Source organism: Spermophilus citellus (genome assembly GCF_964194105.1).
Source record: "Spermophilus citellus genome assembly, chromosome: 2".
NCBI lineage: Eukaryota > Metazoa > Chordata > Mammalia > Rodentia > Sciuridae > Spermophilus > Spermophilus citellus.
Window position 1 is genome coordinate 167,403,896 of NC_138183.1, and position 22,625 is coordinate 167,426,520.

The 22,625-nt window shown below is 36.7% G+C and overlaps 2 protein-coding genes across 2 annotated transcripts in view; one reads left to right on the plus strand and one right to left on the minus strand.

The window, feature by feature from the left end:
• The window catches only part of TMEM123 (transmembrane protein 123), a 57,254-nt gene extending 35,111 nt beyond the window's left edge, over nt 1-22,143 (plus strand). The window contains exons 3-5 of the mRNA XM_081278564.1: nt 14,927-15,199; nt 15,361-15,508; nt 19,726-22,143. Coding sequence (XP_081134690.1) covers nt 14,927-15,199; nt 15,361-15,508; nt 19,726-19,750 — 446 coding nt within the window. The 3' untranslated portion in view covers nt 19,751-22,143. The remainder of the gene's footprint in view (nt 1-14,926; nt 15,200-15,360; nt 15,509-19,725) is intronic.
• On the minus strand, nt 8,623-10,725 carry LOC308634546 (large ribosomal subunit protein eL30-like; the record flags this gene model as incomplete). Its single annotated transcript, XM_081268417.1, has 2 exons — nt 8,623-9,050; nt 10,711-10,725. 2 exons carry the CDS (start codon nt 10,723-10,725, stop codon nt 8,661-8,663), a joined length of 405 nt encoding a protein of 134 aa, XP_081124543.1. The 3' UTR covers nt 8,623-8,660.
• Nucleotides 22,144-22,625: the final 482 nt, after the last annotated feature.

Below are 22,625 nucleotides of genomic sequence, written 5' to 3' on the forward strand. Positions count from 1 at the left end.
CATTTCAGGTCAAAGCAGTGCTTAAAGAATGAAAGACATTTATTCTTTCAGTTTTGTTACTTATTTAAGCTGATGAGAAAGGAATATAAAGCATTGACAATGATGCTTTTCTTTTGGCCAAACCTAACCCAACCCCAACTGCACCTCTCAGGACAGAAAGCAGGCTGGAGAGGGTCAGGAAGGGTTTGGAGGGGTAGACAGATTCTATGACAAAATGACTTAGTGCAAACTTATATATAATACATGTATTTGCATCTATTTCTCCATAAGAATCATCCTTTACATTATCCTTCAACATATTTTCTAAGTTTTTACAGAAAGAAATTTGGCTTCAGCATGTAACTGGAATGGAAAACAAAAATTCTCAGTTGCTTAAGATATATTTCCAACCTTAATATTTCAAGGCTTAAACATTGAAATAATAGTAAATGCTTCTAATCCACACCTGTAATTTCTGTTCATAAATAAACTGAATACATCTTTTGGGTCTGTAAACCTACTCCTCATTGTTCTTCTAGGAGAGACCCATTAATTTCACCCTGATATTCATAGCTTCGAGGGTAGAGAGTGCTGATGTATACAGAATGCTTAAAAAGAGACCTAATAGGCTGGATACAGTTGCCCAGGGGAGTTTAGGTGGCTCGGAGAAGTTGGCTTTCTTACCTCATAACATTGGATTAATTCTGTGTCCAGGTATACAAGGTACATGACTAACCCTTGTTTGATAGATAACATTCATAGTTAATAAATATTTATTCAGGACATGAACAAATATTGGCCCCTAAGGCTTGGCATTGTTGATTAGTGGTAGAGCATTTGCCTAGTATGTTCATCCCCAACACTAACAAAAGAAAAAAACAGAAACCGGACCCCTATTTGAAAGCCTTTTGGAAAATTTCTCTAGCCTCAAAAAGAACCCCAAGTGTGTTCAGTGAATTCGTATTAGAGAACTTGGTTGGGGCCAGTTCTGATTTCCCTGATCTTTGAACCTTTGAATTCAGTGAAAGTTTGCTGATGCTCTGTCCCATTTGAAAGGAAGTTTACTTTTTCCAAAAACTGTGTGGAAAGCAGAATCTTAACCTCTACCTTGCATAATTCTTTCTCCTGTGAATATGAGAGATCATTCTTGTGATTGTTATCTTTGGAGTGAAAGGATTTTCCATATGCAATTAACATTACTGTTCAGTTGACCGTAAGAGATTATATGGAGGGACCTAACATAATCATATGAGCTCTTTAAAAGAGTTTCTCTGACTGGTGACAGAAAAGGAAATTGGATTTGAGAACTCAATGAGCTGTTGCTGTTTTTTTGTTTTTTGTTTTTTCCCCATGTTGTCAATGGACTATTTATTTATTTATGGTTGTAAAGACCAAACCCAGGGCCTCACACATAGCCCCTCTCTTGCTGGTTTTGAATGTGGAAGAATGGACATTAAACTTGGTGCCCTTTAGGAGCATAGAGCAACCCCAGTTGACAGCAAGATGATGGAGACCCCAGACCTACAGACTGAAGAACCCAGATACTACCAGCAAGCTGAATAAGCTTGGAAGCAGAGTTTTTAGATTAGAATCCAGCCCACCTGGCACCTCCATTCCAGCCTTTGAGATTGTAAGCAGAGACCTACTGAGTCCATCTGCATCTCTGTCCTACACAACTGTGAGCTAATAATTGGTGATGTTTCATTTGTGGTAATTAGTTATGTAGCGAAAGAAAACTAGTACACTATTGATTACAAGTTGTTTAAGCTTAAACCCATTAGATCTTCCAGGGAAGATGTCCCAAGTCCATAGTTTTCCAAATGGAGACACTCATTATACTTTACTTAACCATTTCATTTCTGCAGTGGTGGTGATTTTTGGATCATCCTGTGTCTTTTTTTTTTTTTTTTAAGGGCAACTGTATACATTCCCTAAATTATAGATCCTTTGTGTTTACTCTTAAAATGCGCACTCATTTCCTACAGGCCTAGATCTTTCAAATGAAAGTTTTACCCTGAATTTATGGATACCAAATATTTACCTTGGCCACCTGTTATGCTTTGAATATTGAATGTCCCTCAAAAGTCCATGTGTGAAAGACTTGTTCCCTGGGGTGGCACTATTGGGAGATGGTAGAACCTTTGAGGGCCAGGAGGTTCATAGGACATTGGGGCATTTTAGCTTTTTTGCTGCTGTGACCAAAAGACCTGACAAGAACAGTTTTAGAAGAAAACTTATTAGGGACTCACATTCAGAGGTCTTTCAGTCCCTAGATACTGTTTCCATTGCTCTGGATCTGAGGTGAGGTGGAACATGATAGCAGAAGAGCATGGCGGAAGAAAGCAGCTTAGGGGCCACCAGGAAGCAGAGAGAGAGAGAGAGAGAGAGAGAGAGAGAGAGAGAGAGAGGGGGAGGGAGGGGGAGGGAGGGGCGCGTGCATGCGTGTGTTGTGTTCACTAAGGACAAAATATAAACACCAAAGGCATGCCCCTAGTGACCCTTCCAGGGACCCTACCTGCCCATAGCTACCACATAGTTAACTCATTCAAATGGATTAATGCATTGATTAGGTTAAGGCTATCATAACCCAATCGTTTCTCCTCTAAACTTTCTTGCATTATCTTACACATGAGCTTTTGGGGGATACCTCGTATCTAAACCATAACAGGCGGCATGCGCCAGAAAGGGGTTGTGGGATCACAGCACCTTTCTGTGGCTTTGCTTCCTGTCCGTGAGATGAGACATTTTGCAGCACCATGCATTCTGCCTTGATATGCTGCTTCACCATAGCCCAAAACAACAGTCTTCTTTTCTCTGAAGTAAAGCATTTGGCTTCTTTTTATTGTCTTTAGCATTTATAACCTCCTTGATGTCATCTTTACATTCACTGCTTTTCTAGCCAAACTGCAAATTTTCCGAATCTTTCTGCTCTGTTGCTCTTTGCTCCTGATTTTAAATATAAATTTCACTGAATCAGCCAGTAATACCCATGCTGCAGCCTGAATGCTATACTGTCTTGAAATCTCCTCCCCAGGTACACTTTAAACTTGGCCTCCCGCAAAGTCTCAGAGCATGGACAAAATGCATCCAAACTCTTTATCATGGTGTACAAGGATAGCCTCTAGTCTAATTCTGAGTATACTGATTCCTTGTTTCTACTTGAAAATTCATTAACATTGCCTTTACCATCCACAATCTTTACAGCATTCTGGTCTTCTGAGTACTCCCCCACACACCAAAATTACCTGTTAAAATCTGTTCAGAACATTCTAGGCTTCTGCTAGCCTGTTCCTCCAGACTCCTGCAAACCCACTCCAAAGACTCTTCCACATCTTTAGGTATATAATAATAGCAAAGACCACTCTGGTCCTATTGTCAATTTTCTGTATTTTGCTTGATGGATTCAGGGTCTTTGTTAAGGGAATCATGTTACTTTTTTCATTGCCCTACTTCTGCATAAATAAGAACTAGGGGCCTTTAATATCTTCTCCACTCTTCCTCCAGTGCCTAGCACATGTCTGACACATAGTACACTTTCCAGTTATTTGTTGAATTATTGCACGCACCACACATGCTTCAGCTAAATTTGGCTTCTTACCATTCTTATAACTTTACCCCTTTATTCTTCTACAATTTCCTCCACTAAAAATGTTTCTCTTTTTCATTTTATTGTATAGAGCAGGACTGGGTTGGAAAAAATGCAAATTCACCTCCCCCAGTCTCTTCCTCCTTCCAGACTTTGTTTCTCTTCTAACTGCATCTGTTCTATCTTCTATAAAAACATCTCTCTCTCTGTATATTTTAGTAACATAAGAGAGTACATGTCTGATATTCCACACTGGTTGAAAGGTTCTTGAATTGTTTTATCTTCATTCCTCTTATAGTATTTAGCATTCTTGTATAAAACAGCTGGTAAGTTATTATATAATAAATTCTGTAAATTATGAATTTATAAAATTAAATACATGATTTCTCAGTTTATCTTTAGCTAAGAAGCATTTTCTTCATACTTTTGGGGTATTACCATGAAATACTCTCTGTCTCAGTTGGTCTTTCCCCTCCACTAGAAAAGGGAGCATGTATTTATCTTTGTATCTCAGTGCCTCATATGTAGAAGGGTGCTCAATGCTTAGTGAATGGATGGAATAAAAGAATCAAGGGTTTAAAATATGAAAGAGTGAATAAACTTTTTTAGTACAATGTCTACTTTAATTTTTAGAATAGTGAATATAAAAGCTGAAAAGAATTTCGGAAGCAAACTTGATGCTCAAGCTTTTATTAATCAGATGTATCTGGCTACCTAAGCATCTCAAGATGCCTTTCCAACAGAATTTTAGATTCTGTCTCTTAGTACAGATGAATATCTAAAGAAAGCCTCTCAAAATGAATTTTATTAAGGAGGATACAACATTCAAAAGTTTTTCCCCCAAATGGAATTTATGTGAATTCCAGGAAGAGATTAATGTTTTCTAAATTTATCTTTACAGAAATTCATATTCCAGGCAGGGAATGTAGCTTAGCAGTAGAGAGCACTTCATTAACATGCACAAGGGGGGAGGGAAGGGGGGATAGTAGAGGATAGGAAAGGTAGCAGAATACAACAGTTACTAATAGGGCATTATGTAAAACTGTGGATGTGTAACCGACGTGATTCTGCAATCTGTATATGGGGTAAAATTGGGAGTTCATAACCAACTTGAATCTAATGTATGAAACATGATATGTCAAGAGCTGTGTAATGTTTTGAACAACCAATAAAAAAAAAAAATGAACCAATGTTACCTGGCAGGGGTAAACTACTTACTCTTTATCATTAACGTCTAACTGTGAATAATTAAAATATGGTTTCTTCTCTCAGCTAAGCCTTAAGAAATAATCACGGTAATGTTTAAAAACTTAAAATTTACTGCATGCCTGAGTTTACAATGTGAACTGAGTTATTCCCTCATTTATTTCTTATAATAATCTTATGAGATAAGGTAGGCAGAAGGAAGCTGTTATTCTCATTTAACAGAGACAGAATCAGAGGCTCTGACTGGTCAATTTACTGTTCAAGGACATTCCGAAGGACTAGATTATAAAACCAAGTAGTGAGAAAGAAGAAGGAGGAAGTGAAATGGCCTATGGGGAGTCAGTTCCCGGTGGATAGCAAGGACACACTGAATAGCTGGTGTCCCTGGGGAAGTCTGGGGATGTGGGTGACATTTAGGATGGAGAGGCTACTAAAAACAGTAGCATAATCTTCCTTTTCTTGAGCATCTACTAAGTGCTAAGCACTGAGGTAGACTGACTCATGGTATGGTTTCACTTTGTCCTCACTATGTTCCTGTGAGATGAGTAACATTCCAAATGTACAGAAACAGAGGGTTAAAAATTTTAAAATCTTGCTCAAAAAGGGGCAAAATATTTTCCTATTCCTAAGCCTCACAATTCTTTTGGAGCCACACACTACTGTGTAGGAAACTGAACAAAGAAAAGGTCATCTTAGGGCCTTGAAAGCAAATTCCCCTTTCTTCACATCTGTCTCCGACTTGGCTTCTCTGCCCTTCACCTTTCCATTAACTCTGTAATCCTGCAAAGAGCAGAAATTTTACCACACTCCCACCCGAGTAAAGACTTTAAATATTTTTACCTGAATACTCTTTTTTGCCTTTCAAAGTTTCTCAGTCTCCCCTAGATTCATTGTGTGGGCACTTTTGCTTGTTCATTGTATCTACTGTGGATATAAAATCATGAGGGTTTTGTGGGGTTTTGTTTGTTAATACAGTAAAAGCAGTTTTTCATCCCTTCTAGGAAAAAAAAAAAAAACATGCACAAGGACCTACTTTTAATCCCTGGTGCTGCCTCCCACCACCATTTTTTTTAATTTTCCCTTTCTAATATATGCATTTAAACTAGAACTTTTGTCTTAAATATGGCTTGAACTCAAGCCATATTTGTACCTAGTAAGTTATGTTATAGAGTTCTTATCAAAATAGTTTTCTGTTGTAATTTTTTACCTTATCTATAGTTGTAAAGCTGTCGCTTATTTTACAGTCCTTTGGGAATTTGCAGGTGTTTACTCTTGATTTTAGGTGAAATTCACTGTGGCCAAAAATAACATCCTTGAAATTTATTGAGACCTGAAATTTATCGTGAAGTTCAGGTTCATTACTGGTGTATGAATTCTGTAGTTGTTAGGTACAATGTTCTACGTTGTCACTGAAGTTAAGTGTGTTAATGTTGTTTGGAACTTCTAAATTCTTCCTGAAATATTTATTATTTCTATCTTATTTTGGTTCGTTTGTTATTTTTCTTTTAAGGGGTGTTGACAATATTCAAGCTCTGAAGAATTGTCTGATTTTTTCCTATTGGGTCTGTCGGTTTTCTCTCTCTATATATATCTCATTTCATATATAAAATGCAGCTTGTCAGATTACAAAATGTTCTTTCTTTTTAAAAAATTCTAATGGAGGTTTTTGCCTTAAAGACTATTTCATATGATATGGGTAGAGCTTCATCACCATTTTTCCTGGTTAGTACTTATATGTTGTAACATTTTCTATATTTTTAATGTTTTCCTGCGTTCTTCTGTTTAAAACTAAAGTTTTAAAAATTCAGTCTAATGATCTGTTGTCTTTTAAGTCACATATTTAGTCCACTTACTTATAATGTACCTTCAGTATAATTTCTGGACTGGGCCTTCAGCATGAGTAGAGCTTCACCAGGCTGAGAATAGATGAGAAGCTATCCCCACAGAGGAAGGAACATGTTAAAGTAACAAAACTATGTAATCAGGTGCTGAGGGAAATTTAGGTAGATACAGATCATTCTTCTGGGGGCAGAAGGGACTAACAGAAGATTAGACAGTACAGAGACACTGGGGCCTTATCTGTCATGGAAGGGTTTAGACACCTCTTGGGTGTCATCTCTAGTACTTTGCACAGTTTGGAGCATATGCTAAAAATGACCAATTTTTCCCCAAACTGTGCTTGGACTTTGGTAAAATAAAATGAAAATATAAGGTGCAATACTTATATCAGTAGCCACCTAATACCATTGAAAAGATATGGGAAAGCAGTATTCTTCCTCCCACCAAGCTGGGTATCTTACAGTTCAGTTCACTTCTGACACTACTTACCCGAAGTTAGTGTCAGGTCCCATGAATTAAGTGTTTAGCCCCACAAGGCAGCCCACACTTCAGATGCCAATCACTGTACTTTGGACTGATCAGATGTAAATTTAAGAATTCCCTCAACCCCCTCTTCAAGTTAGCTAGTTTACTAGAATGGCTCACAGAACTGAGGGAAACACTTTACTTATACTTATTTGTTATAGAGCATAAAAATCAGGAACAGCCAAGTTGGAAGAAAAGCATAAGACAAGGTATGGGACTAGAGGAGCTGCAGTTTCTTTGGTCTCTTCATGAATACCACCTTCCAGTATCATGGGAGAAGAGATATCTCTGAAAACGGGTTCAAGGAGTTCCAGAGAGAGGGGGAACTTAAGACCAACACGGTTCTGGCATACTTGATGGAAAAGAATTTCAGCTCGGACCAATGGCAAATACAGGTTTATTTAGGAAAGCAGATACATGTCCAAGGGAGAATGGGGGTGATCTCAAGGGGGAGAGACATCAACCTGTTAATATTTGTAGAGAGCTGGTTGCTAGGAGTTGGACTATTAGAGGTGGTACCAGGGTGAAGCTACACAATTTCAGCCAGTTTTCCCTGTACTTGTCCTTGTCCTCATGTTAAAAAGACAAAGGTCTAGGGCGTTTCTTTGAGACTCTTTATTCCCAAAAAAAATTTTTTTGAAAAGAAAAGGTAAACTTTTTTTTTTTTTTTTAAAGAGTTTTATAGAGTTTAATTTCCTAACCATCTAGTCACTTGGCCTTTTAGGGGAGGAGCCCCATCCAGAGGCTATCTTGGATTCCTACTGTAAGTTACTTCATTGGCATAAACCCAGGTATGATCACAAGGGCACATTATGAATAACAAAAGACTTAGCACTCCGGAAAGTCCTTCGATTTTAAGAGCTTTGTGCCAGGAACTAGGGATAAAGATCAAATTAATTCATGTTTTGCCACATATGTTAATTTTTAAAGTCATAGTAAAAATACAATTAGGAGTTAAAAAAAAATAGAAGACAGATGGAGATGCCTAGGAAAGAGATGAAAATTGAACTGGCCCCTGGCCAGTAACTGTTGTGACCTTGTCTTCCTTACTAGACCATGAACTTTCCTGGTAAGGATCTTTTCTGTGTCAACAGAGCCTACTAGTATAGTTGTTGGCATGGAGTTAGGTACTAAACAAGTGTTCAGAAGGTGGAGAACTGAGCTGCCAGCCTAACAGGAGTGTGTCAGGATAACAAAGAGTGAGATGGCCAGAGAGGACTGGAGGTTTTGAGCAGAAATGGAAAATAGTGAAAGAAGAGACTTATTTGATGCCTTTGTGACTGTGGTTCATGCCTCTTTTGTAATTAGCTGAGGTTACCAATCTTGGGTGAAGTGTGTGATTCTGGAGTAGAAATGACAGGACCTATCATAGAAGTACACTAATGCCTGGGCGCCAACTACACAACCCCAGCCTGAGTGTTCTCAGGCAGTCACAGGGCACTAAGAAGCCAGCTACCTTCCTTTTTTTCTTTTTTTTTTTTAAACACACTCTGCCAAGTTTTATTAAAGAAAAAATTTACATGTTTTACTTTTCACCAGTCTGTTCTGGCATGCTTCTAATGATATCAGAATCACCTGGATCAATGATAGACAGTGTGCACACTCTGTAGTATTTTCCGCATGCTGTGCCCAGTTCCATATTATTGCCACTGTAGTGATGGACACCAGTTTTGGCCAACATGGCATAGTACTCCATTTCAGATTTCCTCAAAGCTGGACAATTGTTGGCAAGGATGATCAATTTCGCTTTGCCCTGTCTGATCATCTTCAGAGTTTGCTTGTACCCCAGTACATATTTTCCACTTTTCATAACAAGCTGAAGCCGAGAGCTGATCAACTCCAGAGACTTTTTAGTATTTTTTTTGTGTGTGTGCGGCCACCATCTTCCCACCTTAGATGCGGGACATCCCTTAATCTAGAGCAGCCGTCAGGATGGCTGGAGAGCTAGAAAGCCAGGCTACCTGGCTACCTTCTTAACCCTCTGCTCAGCTTCTTTCCATATAGCCCTGGACTGCATCTTGCCATTGGTTGGTTGGTTGGTCTCATTGTTGGGTTGTTTTGTTTTTAATGGAAGCACTAGGTATCAAATCCAGAGCCCTGTGCTTGCTAGGCAAGTACTCTACTACTGAGAGACATTCCCAGTCCTTTTCTTGTCTTTAAGGCAAGTAATTCCTTTGAATGAAAATGCCTCTTTCAGTTCAGAGCAAACAAACATCCTGTTTATGTTAATACAATATTTAAGTATAGCAAATGATAATGTAAAATGTGGGACTGAAAACAGAGGTATACAATAAAAAAATTATATATATAAATTTTTGTTTAATTTTTTTCTGCTTGAAATTTTAGTTTTTCAACTTAGAAATTTAGGAATTCATGTTGTATTTTTCAGAAAGCAAACATTTCTTTATGATAATGAGGCTCTTTGTCCCAGTGTTTTAGATTTTTTTTTTTTTAATCTAGATTTTGGTAGGTCTTTTAAGGTAGATTTCTATAAGTCTGAATTTTCAGTTCTGTGCATTTTGAGAAGAATTTTTAGAATGACTCTGCAATGAGAAAGAAGGCCTCTTTGCTTTCTGGGACTACACTGATTTATTTAATGGGATAAGTTTATAAAATATTTTATGGGAGCGGAGAGATTTAAAAAAAATTCTAGGGGGCTGGGACTGTGGCTCAGCGGTAGAGCACTTGTCTCTCATGTGTGAGGCTCTGGGTTCAATCCTCATAACCACATAAATAAAATAAAAAGGTATTGTGTCCGCCTACAACTAAAAAAAATTAATAAATAAATTTAAAAAATAATTTCCTGGAACCCTGATAAGTAACTTAATTCATTGAAGCTGCGAATCATGTTTAGAATTAGACTCCTCAAAATAACACTGTGACACCAGAAAGTTTGTCTGAAATAGCTCTATATTTTTAACAACTATAATAGGAAATGAAAAGCTACTACTGTCCCATTTAAAAATAAGTGAGATTTTTTTTAAAAATTGAATATGTATTTTCAGGTCGGTTTAAATGTGTATTTCATGCCCAGAGGAAAAAAACTGTCACCCTTAACTTTGAAATATTTAGGTTAAAGGGAAAAAACGTGTCATTGAGATATTTTTGGACTCAGTTATAGAAATAAGTTATTTCAGATAACACAGCAGAGTTATACCAAGATAGGAGAAATATATCATCCAGACTTTGAAGGCTTTTATTTGGTTCTAAGAAAAAGCAGACTGCTTCACAGTGTCCTGATCTTGCTTTGATAAAAAGGTCACTGCGCTGTGTTAATAGTAAAGGTCTGGGGCAGGCTGAGGAAGTGCCTCATTGATAGTCCTTGGGCTTGTTTGGAGCTGGAGACCTGAGGCCCTGGGTTTTATCCCTAGCACAACAAAAAGAAAAGCAAAGGAAAAAGACTGGGGCATATTCAGATGGTGATGGTGATTATGGTAACCTTGGGAAATCTGAGATCTGACTGAGCCTACTCTTCAGCTTTCCATAGGGAACTTTATAGTGCAGCTTTGTAGGGGTTAGGGTTAATGAAACTAATGGTAAAAAAAAAAAAAAATAATAAATCACTGAGCACTTACTTCCAGGGTAGGCATGTTACCAAGTGCTAGACAAACATTATCTCCATTAATTCTTCCAGCCCCTTGTGATACCTATGTAATACAGATTCAGAAGAATAGTGAGTCTCAGGTTAAGTAACTTATCAGACACTCCAACAAGTAAATAGCTGAACTGATCCAGAACTGAAACTCATACCCACTGTGCCTAGAAAACATCACCAGGGCTGGTATAGTAAAGAGTAGAGTAAATGGAGGCTGTGTCATAAGAAAAACTGAGCTTATGGAGTAGTTTCATCACAAAATAGGTAGAGGGAACTGACTGGAGTGCCTGATCTCTTTTTTTTTTTTTCCCAACAGTTCCAAAAGATCATTACATCCATGTTCTTCATCTTTTTCTTTTATTGCCAGCTGCAGCTGCTGGGAGGGAAGGTGCACAGGTGCTGTTATTACAGCCCTTTGCTTCATTTTTTCCTGTAATGTTAATTGAAACCAGGATTAAGATCAAGAAATGCTTATATCTCTGATTGAAATCTATAGATCTCAAAGTTTATTTAACAAGCTTTCAGACTGATTTGATAAGTATTTACTATTTCATCTCAGTGATTAGTTTTAGAGATCTGTAAAAATATTAGCACAACCACTAATTCCCTTTGTGTAGTTGCAGACAAATTTTGTTGTGAGAAAAGTTGAGTATATCAGTTTGCTGGGACTCAGTGGTACCACAAACTGAGTGACTTAACTACCAAAATAACAGAAATTTATTGTCCTGCCATTCTGGAGGCTAGAATGGGAGATCAGGGTATCAATAGGGTTGCTTTTTTCTGAGGGCTGAGAGAGAGAGAGAATCTGTTCCATGATTCGTACCCAGTTTCCAGTAGTTTGCTGGCAGTCTTTGCAGTTTCTTAGGTTATAAAAGAAGCATCACCATGATCCTTTGCCTTCATGTTCAAATGGTGTTCTCTATGTGTGAGCATTTCTGCAAATTTTCCCTTTTTTTAATAAGGACACCATAATACAGCCTACCCTGATAATTTAACTTGATCTCTGAAAAAACACCAGTCCCCAAGGTCATATTCTTAGGTACTGGGGGTTAGGACTTATAGTATATGAATTGGGGGACACAGTTCAATCTTAGCACTGAGTGTGGACAACTTTGTTTATATACACCCTTTTCCTGGTAGCTTCATCCTCCATGAAGCTAATTCATACATTAGCTGAAGTATTATAGATCATATACCCATTTTGTTGACTAAGTTCTATATAGTAGGGTACAGTTCCCATCCAGAATAATATTCAAATAATGAAACTGTACAGTGATTTGAGATTGAAACTCTCCTTTGCCAATCCAGGCCTGCTTCATTGTTAGAAGCCTCCAGTGGGAAAATTGACATTGTAGGGCTCCTTCCTTGTTATTGCCCAGCTCCTTTTGTTCATGGCCGTTACAAGATCAGGCCTAGAGAGGCATAAGGGGAAAAAGCCATTGATGGTTGATGGCTGGGATGCTCTGACATAGGTGCCCTCTGGGTGGCAGGTATGTACTTCTTGGCAGATTCATGGGAAATTGTCTTGCTGAGTCCTAGCTCCCTCAGTGCAGCAGGGCCTCTCCTACTGGCCCTTGCTAAACCCCTTCAGACCCTTGCTTTTGGTGCTTCAGCCCTCTAGACTATGCTCTTGGGAAGCTATCTTTTAAGGCATCTGTATGCCAGCTATCTTTGTAGGGTCTGGTTTGTTCATGAGAATTGAGAAACTTTGCTGTCAGTTGGTAGATACAGCTCAGCCAAAGCATCTCTCCTTTAGGCTTCAATCAGATCCTAGTCTGTGGCAGGAGGTACTTGCCCAGCTCTTCAGGTAGTTCCTTTGAAGAGTTTCCAGCTTGATGCAAGCAGAAAAGTAGCATCCTTCTCTTTTTCATCCATATGCAGAAGTGGCATGGACATCCTTCAACATCATACCCTCCTTGGACCTTTCCAGCCTCAGCCTTATAAGAGGCTCGAGGAATGGCTAAGACATAGTCAGCTAGGGCTTCCCCTTAGCAAGTCCTGTGTAGGTGGCCTATTCTGCTGACACTTCTGTGTATTAATTTTGCTACTCCCTGGAGGTAGTAGCCTTTGAATGGTTGAGGGAGGGAAGAAACCAGTCTTGAGATGGTTATCATTTGCAGAGGAAAACAAATTTTTGATATTTCAAAACAAGGGAGTTGGGTCCCCAGGTATGAATTCCAACCAACCCCCCCACCCCCACATTGAACCCAGGGTCACTTTACCACTGAACAACATCCCCAGTCCTTTTTATTGTTAGATGGGATCTTGCTAAGTTGCTTAGGGCCTAAGTTGCTGAGGCTAGCTTTGAACTTGTGATCCTCCTGCCTGAGCCAGCATGCACCACCACACCTGGTTCTCTGAGTTCTAATCTTGAAGAGAATAGCCATCCATTTCAGTTCACGCCTGTAAACATCTTGAAATACAGTTCAATAAAATTTAATAAATACAGTTGGCGTATTCTTCAATTTGTAAAAAATTTCAGCTACTATTGTTTCTTTAGCCCATGTGACTTTGTACAAGCCTCTTTTAGAAATGTCTTTTTATGCAGAGGGGGAGGGTAGTCTGTATGTGTTGAATCCAAAAGTGGCAGTGTGTTCCTTGTTTTACTTTGCAAAAGATCATTCTGTTTAATGATAGGCTATAAATTCTGGCTCTTTGCTGTTTTTAATTTCAATGCAGTACAACACATTCAGCAGTTTAAAATGTGATTATTTTAATGCTAAAGTATATTGTATCTTTGTAGAGCATTCAGAATTGAATAATAAAAACATTAGTTATCAAGTATCTAACCATATTTGAACTATAGTTTTCATAGGTAGTAAAAAGGTATTAATACCCTTAGTCTTAAAAAAAAAAACTTTCTCTTCCATTGAATAGCACTTTTTAAGAAAATGTGGCAGGAATGTGAGTAATACAACCTGAAGTGCAGATAAGCTACATTATTGAAACCAGCATGTACCATTAGGTTGAAAATTAATACTGAAATCTTTCAAGAACAATTCGAAAATAGTTGTGGAAGACAGGATGATAATAACTGAATATATGAATGACTTGGTCCATGACAGCAGCAGTGGTGCAGGAAACCTGAGGGCATTGGTGCTGACTAAAGGAGAGAAGGCAGGCCAGGTGGTTAATTTTTTTCCCCACCCTCTCTCTTTGGACCTAGAGAGTAAAGTGGATATATGTAAGCAACATAGGAAACCAAAAAACCTGAAAACAAACTTTTGAGATACGGGAAACATACAGAAGTAAATTACAGCATATTAAAGGGACAAAAATGTATTAAGTTTTAAAAAAAAATTATTTGTTGAAGGACCTTAATTTATTTATTGATGGTGCAGAGAATCAAACCCATTGTTTCACACATACTAGGCAAGTGTTCTACCACTGAGGTACAACCCAAGCCCTGAATTAAGTTTTCACTCTTTAGGTAGTGTCTACAACTATGGGTACTTTGGTTATAATAATTTAGTAAATAGTTAAAATTGTGGACTTTAAAAGAAGATACTTTATAAACTGTTAACATAGAAAGGATTGCTTTTGGTCATATGGAATACGACCAAAAAAAAGAAACCTTTACTGAATGAGAAATAAAAGAAATACATTTTTATTATTAGGAGTTTTATTTAAGTAGAGTTGACATAATTAGTACCTATTCCTTTTTGTAGACATAATAATATTTTATACCAAAAAATACTCAAATTTTAGGAATGATCCAGTAAGGTGTTGTTTATAATGCTTACAAAAAGTAACTCGTGTCCAGTCCTGGGGGTGAGAAACATGCAGCAACTGATTGTCCTCAGAAGTTCGTGGAAGGAACTGCTGGAGAAACTTGGGATATTAAAAACCCTTTTTAAAATACTGATTAGTTTAATCAGCCAGTCAAAAACATTTGTTGAAACCGTATAATGTGATATGAATAATGGTAAGATGTTCATACACAGAGGTCAAGACACTCCTTGCACAGAAGGAACTCAGTTTTTGGAGTTTTACCTTTTTAATATCTTCACAAAAATTAACTTTTTATATAAATCTGGGCCTGGTTTCTGTTGGATATCTTAGTCTGAAATATTTTATTGCAGTATAGTATATTTGTTTGATCTCTTGCTGTGTGTACCCATGAAAGTGACAGTATGGTGGGATTTTTTTTTCCTTAAATCATAGCACCAGTTTTATGTTTCTTGACTTTCTTGCAGATAGTATGCATAACAACTATACATCTGAATCTAACAGCAGCACCACTGTGAAACCATCACCAACTTCAGTTTCCTTGGTCTCAAAAAATGTGACAGATGTCACCAGCAAACCAGTAATGACTTCTAAAATGGCAACACCAGGGTTCTCAACAAATACGACTTCCACTACTTTAAAGTCTACATCCAAAGCAACAAGTGTTTCACAGAACATATCCCAGATGTCAACATCTACGACAACCACAACTCAAAATAGTTTAGCGACATCATTAACAAGTACGTATTCAATTTGACCTGTTTGTTTCTGTGCCAAATTTTCCCTTGGTCCCACGTAAGTATTCATACACAGAAATTCAAAAAGTTTTAGTTAATTATGATGTTTAGTTAATTATGATGTTTAAAAAATGCACTAATGCTTGTTCTCTATTTTCTTCTAGTCACAGCAACCATTCATTTTAATGAAAAATCAAAATTTGACACTGGCAGCTTTGTTGGTGGTATTGTGTTAACACTGGGCGTTTTATCTATTCTTTACATTGGTTGCAAAATCTATTATTCAAGAAGAGGCATCCGATATAGAACAATGTAAGTTTTGATTGGCTATTTCTTCACATCTCTATTATGACAGATTGCCAGTCAGGCCAATGTTCATCTCAAGGATAGATTTATATTTTGTTACCTCCCTCTGCCCAAAGTAAATTGTTAACATAAAGCCTGCAATTGCACTTGTAAATGAAAGCAGATGCATGTACCTGTTAACATAATTGTATCTTATTTTAACCAAAGTTTAGCCAATGATTTTTATTTATTTATACCTGTAATCTCAAATAATCCCAAAAAATCCTATATCAGGTCTCATCAGCCTATGGACCTAGTATGTGTTATGTCTTTTGGTACGAGAAAGCATTTTTGGTAAACAGGTGTTTTTTACTGGTGATGACAAAGACACCAAAATGAAAGAAATTCCTCTAACTAGCCCTCATGATCTGATTACCCCCCCCCCAAAGTCTCCATCAACAAATATCACATTGGGACATGAATTTGGGATAGACACATCCATCCATTGCATGTGTACAAGAGCCAGTTCATCCTTTTGGTAATGTACATAAATATAAATAATTTCTAAAATTTGCTCAAAATTATAGGTTAACAGTTATCATTGACATGTGCACTCCCACCAAGCTTTTACATCAAAAAATTTTGGGAAATGCTGGACTGAATAAATAGGCTACTTAAAATTCCCCTGAACTTTTAATATGCTGATGTGCATTAGTAACTTCAAAAGTGAAATACAATATGAAATACTCAACTTTTTTGGCAGAAATATTTGTTAAATGAATGGACCTTTTGTTCAGGTAGAGCTGATGTACCTCTCAGAACTAGTATTGTGTGGAATACATTATGGGAAATATTGGAATAGGCCATTGAAATGATCTCCCCCCCCCTTTTATTGGTACATTACAATTACACAATTATGAGGTTCATCATTACGTATTCGTACATGCACAAAAGAGAACAGCAGAATTTGGTCAGTTTTGTTTCCTAGTACCTCCCTTTCACTCCCCTCCTTCCTTTCCATGCCTTCTTCTCCCCATGTCTCCTTCCTCTACTAGTCTCCCTTCTATTTTCATGTGATCCTTCATTTTTTGACACTAGGTATGATTTCATATAAAAGCAAATCAGACTTCTTGGTACATTAAAGAGGAATTACTTTGCTGGGTGCAGTGTCTCACCCCTGTAATCCCAGCTACTTGGGAGACTGAGGTAGGAGGATTGCAAGTTCGAGGCCACCTGGGCAACTTGGAGAGGCTCCTTCTCAAAATAAAAAAAGCTCAGTGGTGGAGCACCCCTGGGTTTAGTTCCCAATACCAAAAAAAAAAAAAAAAAAAAAAGTATTTATACAAATGTATCTATTGATACTAAATGAATAGATGGAAAGTTTCTGAAAATTTCAGTTCATTGACAAAAGCGAATGTCATTTTGTAAATGAAAGTGGGATCTAGCAAATTCTTTTACTTAAAAATATTAAATTATTTTTAAATATTTAAATAAAAAATGACATAGTCAACATATCAAACTCATTTCAAAAGAATGAGTGGTATTTTATGAGGTTAAAGTATTCAGAAACATTAATTCCTGTCAACACATACAAGGCAGGGGATGTAACCTAGCACATGCAATGCATTGGGTTCAATCCTCAGCACCATGTAAAAATAAATAAAAGTATTGTGTCCAAAAATAAAGTGTGTAGCAATTTGAGATGAGTTTTTAAAATCACTATTTCTAGAGATTTATCTGTTTTCTTGGTTACTTTCACCAAAGGCACTTTTTTATTATAGTGAATTAGCCATTTTTACATTTATTTAACTGAGTAGTGAAACAAACTTGCTTTTTTTAAATTTTAAATTAAGTACCAAGTACATAATTTTAGCCTTTTGGGAATGATTTTTTTCCACATACATATGACCAGATAATGCTGTATGCTCAATGTAAAGAAGCCAGTGTCCAAAATCCTGTATTATATGGGAAATGTGCAGGCAAAAGCAAACACCTGAGAAATTTCACTTAATTCCTATTTTCATGCATAAATCAGTAGATGATGAAAATAACATAAGCAAGTGTAACTTCAACATTTTGAGGTTTTTTTCTCCATATATTAATATCTCTGAAATTAGGGTACATCTTACAGTCCATTAACTGAGAAAGTACTATGTTGTAATTTAAATTGGTTGTATTTTTTTAATATTTATTTTTTAGTTTTAGGTGGACACAATATCTTTACATCTATGTGGTGCTAAGGATTGAACCCAGTGCCTCGTGCATGCTAGGCAAGCACTCTACCACTGAGCCACAGCCCCAAATTGGTTGTGTTTTTTTAGGGTTACATTAAAAACAAAGTCCATTTTAAAGCTAGAAATTACTTTGAAGTTGTTTTAAAAAATGGCATTCCATAAGTAAGGACAATATTTGTCCCATTAAAGAAACTGAAACTTCATATATCTACCATTAATAGACATTTCTAACTTTCCTTTTATTGGATAATAACGCTTTATAAAAAAATTTAGTTCCTTTTGTTGTTAAGAGCTGCATGGAGAAGCCAGGTGTTGTGATGCACACCTGTAATCCAAGCAGCTTAGGAGGCCGAGGCAGGACGATCGAGGGTTTGAGGTCAACCTGAGCAATTTAGCAAGAGCCTGTCTCAAAAAGGGCTGGGGGTGTAGCTCATTGGTAAAGTGCCCCAAGGTTCAATCCTCAATACTGGGGGAAGAGGGAGTTGCATAGACGGTAGAATGAAATGGTTAAAAGGAATGTTTGAGGAAGACAAATTTAGTTACATGTGCAGTTTTTGTGTTTTAAGTAGTGGTAAGAATATTTAACATGAGATCCACCCTCAACAAATTCTTAAGTATAATATTGGATTACTTACAATGTTATACAGTGGATCTTTACAACTTAGTCATCTTGCATAATAAACTTTATACCCATTTAATAGCAACTCTTAATTTCCACATTCTCCCTAGCCTCAGACTTAGTTTTGAGTCTAGTTCTGTTGTTGACTAGATAGCCACTTTACTGTGTATTATATAAACAAGGCATCATAGTGTGTGTGGTCAAGAGCCCAGCCTCTGGAGAGCATTTACATGAATGCTTAGCATCTAATTCTCTGCAAAATGAGATGATGAATAAGATGCCTTTTGCAGGCCAGGCACAGTGGCACATACCTGTAATCCCAGCCGCACTGGAGGTTGATGCAGGAGAATTGCAAGTTCAAGGGTAGCTTCAGCAATTTAGTGAGACCCTGTGTCAAAGTAGAAAAATGGAGCTGGGCGCAGTGGCGCATGCCTGTAATCCCAGCAGCTGGAGAGACTGAGGCAGTAAGATGATGAATTCAAAGCTAGCCTCAGCAAAAGCAAGGCTGCTGCGCAGCTTGGCAAGAGTGTCTCTAAATGAATACAAAATAGGCTGGGGATATGGCTCAGTGGTCAAGTGCCCCTGAGTTCCCCAGTACCAAATAAATAAATAGATAAATGGGATGGGGATGTGGCTTAGAGGCTAAGCACCCTTGGATTCAATCCCTGGTACCCCCCCAAAAAAAAAACTTTTGCATGGGGTTCTTGGGATGATTAAATGATATGGGTGTAAAGCCTTAACAAAACACTTTACAAGTTGTTGTTCTTTTCAAAGAGGGATCTGATAGCTTAAAGATGGTTATGATAGCCAACTGGCAGAAAGTCACAAAGTCATATAGCCTTTAAAGAGCTGAGATTTGAGAACAGGTTGGTTTGAAATCTTAACCACCATGGTATACTGAACACTTTGAACTTTATACTGAGCAGGGACAATTTTGATTGTGAAGTTTGAAATTGTTGTAATGCTACTTTCTTCATAAATATGCATATATTTGTAGGGTTTGATTCGTGTCTTCATACATGTACTTTGGATAATGATGTCCATCACATTCCACCATTTTCTCTAATCCCATGCCCCTTCCCTTCCCCCCTTCTGCCCTATCTAGAGGTAGTCTGTTCCTCCCATGCTCCCCTTCTGTACCCACTGTGAATCACCTTATATAGGAGAAAACATTCAGCATTTCATCCCCAGCCCTTTTTAAAAAAAAAAAAAAAAGCTTTCACTAAGCTATTTTGGACCTTGCTAAATTGCTGAGACTGGCCTCAAATTTACGATCCTTCTGCCTCAGACTCCCAAGCTACTGGGACAACAGATGGGCACCATGCAAGCTTCCTATTAGTAGTTTTGATACAAATATAAACAAAGTAATTTTAACTTTTACTATATTTCAGTGATGAACATGACGCCATCATTTAAGGAAATACAAGGACCAAGGAAAGAAGAAACATTGATGCAGCCCTGTTCACTTTGGTTTTACTACTTTAAAACAATGCTCTCTTGAAAATAAGAAAAAAGCATAATTGGACCACCATGGGTATAATATAAAACCTGTTACATAAATGTGCATAGATTTTTTTCATCATTACTATAGGTAAAAAGGGCTTGGTTAGGTATTTAAATATTTGGAGCTTATAGATAATTTATACAGTGATCATACTCAATTTTAGCAAACACATAGTAAGACAAGTCCTATCTCATTTTTTGTGGCATTGGTTCCATGGGACCAGTAATTGAAAGACAATATCACCAAAGGGCAGGCTGCCATCTGGGTGCACAAATAAGGAGATTGTCACAACATTCAGGATCCTGAGTGTCTTTGTTGTTCACACAAAGAACTTCAGTGCTTTTCTGGAGCTGGATATATCCTAATTACTGATGCCACACAGCAGAAATTGCACAATTGAGTAAACCAGGTCTGAAACATAATTTAAGAAAGCATCAACATTTGTTTTATAGTTGTTAATCTAGAAACAATACATACTCCCCAAAAATAAAATCTTCAACTAAAACCCTAAACACCCTATTGATGATTCATTAGAGAGCATGTATTTTTATTAATTTCTTTTTGAACTTTCAGTGTTAGTTTGATATAATCTTTTTTTCTCTGTAATTTAGGCAAATGCAGTGTTATAACACAATGTTTTTAAAACTCAGTTGTAAGAATAGCATTATAGGAAAAAAACTAGATTATTTGCTACTGTGATAATTTTGTCACCACTGGAAATTGCTTTTATTTCATATTCACTTGATTTTATATTTAGTGACTATTTTGAAGAAATGTAGAGCTGCTTTCAAAACCTAGAAATTTTTAATAGAATGTAAAAACATCTAACTTTAAAAAGCTCCATTTTTTTTCCCAAAATAATATTTAGAACCTTGTATTATCAAAACTGTAGATTAATGCTGTTTTAAACCAGGGATTATGGGCTCTCCCCAGGCTACTAAACCTGCAGGATGAAAGTGCTGCGTTTTCATACACTGTTAACTTGACTCAGATTTGGGGAAATGACATTTTTATACTTAAGTACATTGTTGGAGTAAATTCTTATTTTAATCAGGAAATTTCCTGCTTCCTTTTGGGTATTCACCTAGACTACTCCACTGTTTAAGAGGAGTTACTCTCAGATGCACTATGTTAATGAAGAGGAAAAAAGCACAGTATTTTTTTTTAATTACACATTATATTTTGGAGTGTTTTTAGTTTTACAGTTTATATTCCAGCACTCAAACTCAGGGTGAACTTTTAACAAGAGTTATTTAGTCACTAAATACTAAGATAATATTTCTATCTTAGAGGACCCAAAGTAAATCACACCAATTTCTGACAGGTTAAAAATATGCTAAGATTTCCTAATGAACGTGATAGGAACAAAAGATAAGGTAACTTTTGTGATCAGCTTGTGGTTTGCAGAGAATGACAATGTCAAAAATTTGGTATAAAAGGATCATGTCTACTTGCTGTGCATTTTGGCCAACTAATGTGATGATATGGATAAAAACTATTCAAAATATGGATATCATTGGATCTGTGACACATGCAATATGGAGGAAATTTTATGAAACTTGTATGGTTAGATTAGTTTGAAATGTGGGCTGATGGGTAAGTTTATGTTATTACTAGGCCTTAACTGGTTGTACAAACACTGCATTCATTTCTTTGCAAAATATAGTTATGATATACTTTATAGTGGTGAGGGCCTTTTCAGTTGAACTTGTTTTAGCTCTTGCATTCTTGATATTTCAGTTACCAGCCTGAAGTTTTTCTTGAATATTTACTTCTTTAGCACTTTGAAAACAGAAAACCACTTTTTAAGTACTAAGTGTTTAAATTTTGCCTTGCAAGTTTGCTTTTTAGGTTGGGAATATTGTAGTTATGTTCTTTCTGTCTTAAGCAGTATAATTTGTTACCTTCAAATATCAGTACTTTCAGTAAAGTTTTTTTAATATCTGCAGAAATTGGAAAAAAATCAGTAATATAAAACAATATATAACTTTGGAACACAGCATAAATTTATCTTCTGTTTACTGACACAAATGCTTGATTTTCTTTGCATTCCTTTAAAATGTACTTATTAAATGTTTAAATATCAGGCAGAAGCCATGCTTTGATTTTAAAACTTCTCTGGATAATCCATAATAGAAATAATTCAAATAGAAAGTTGGCAGTATACAGTGATAAAATTTGTATTCTCAGAACATTTTTTTAAAATTCCTGTGAACTTTTTTTTTCTTTTATAATGACCAGCTTTTGGTATATCATTGTTACTGAGATCTATTTTTAGAATAAAATTTGTTCTCCATTTAAAGTTTTTAGGGCTTGGTCATTTTGTGAAATTCAAGAGAAATTAATAGAAAACAAAAGCCCAAAGGGAGATTGCAGGTGCTAAGCTAACAGTCCCAAGAAGTGGTATTTGAAATGTAGTTGCTGCTGCTTGCCCAGGCCTTATCTGAAACTTTTTTAAAAATGCAAATTCTTAGACCACAACCCTGTCCTGTTGAACCAGAAACTATAAGTAGAACCTAGCAATCTAATAAGCCCAGTAGATTATTGTGATATACACCAAAGTTTTGAGAACCACTGCTTGGAGGATTTTTCATGTGAATGTGCTCTTTTTTTCTGCTAGGCAGAAATTTTAAGAGCATACTGTTCCCAAGACACACTGGCTACAAATACATTAATGTATGGCATTTCACAGAGTGACTTAAATATTATGGAGTAATCAAAAATAAAAAAAGGTGCTGTCATTATTTATATAATAAAGTACCCTCCTTTAGGTAAGCTCTGAACTCA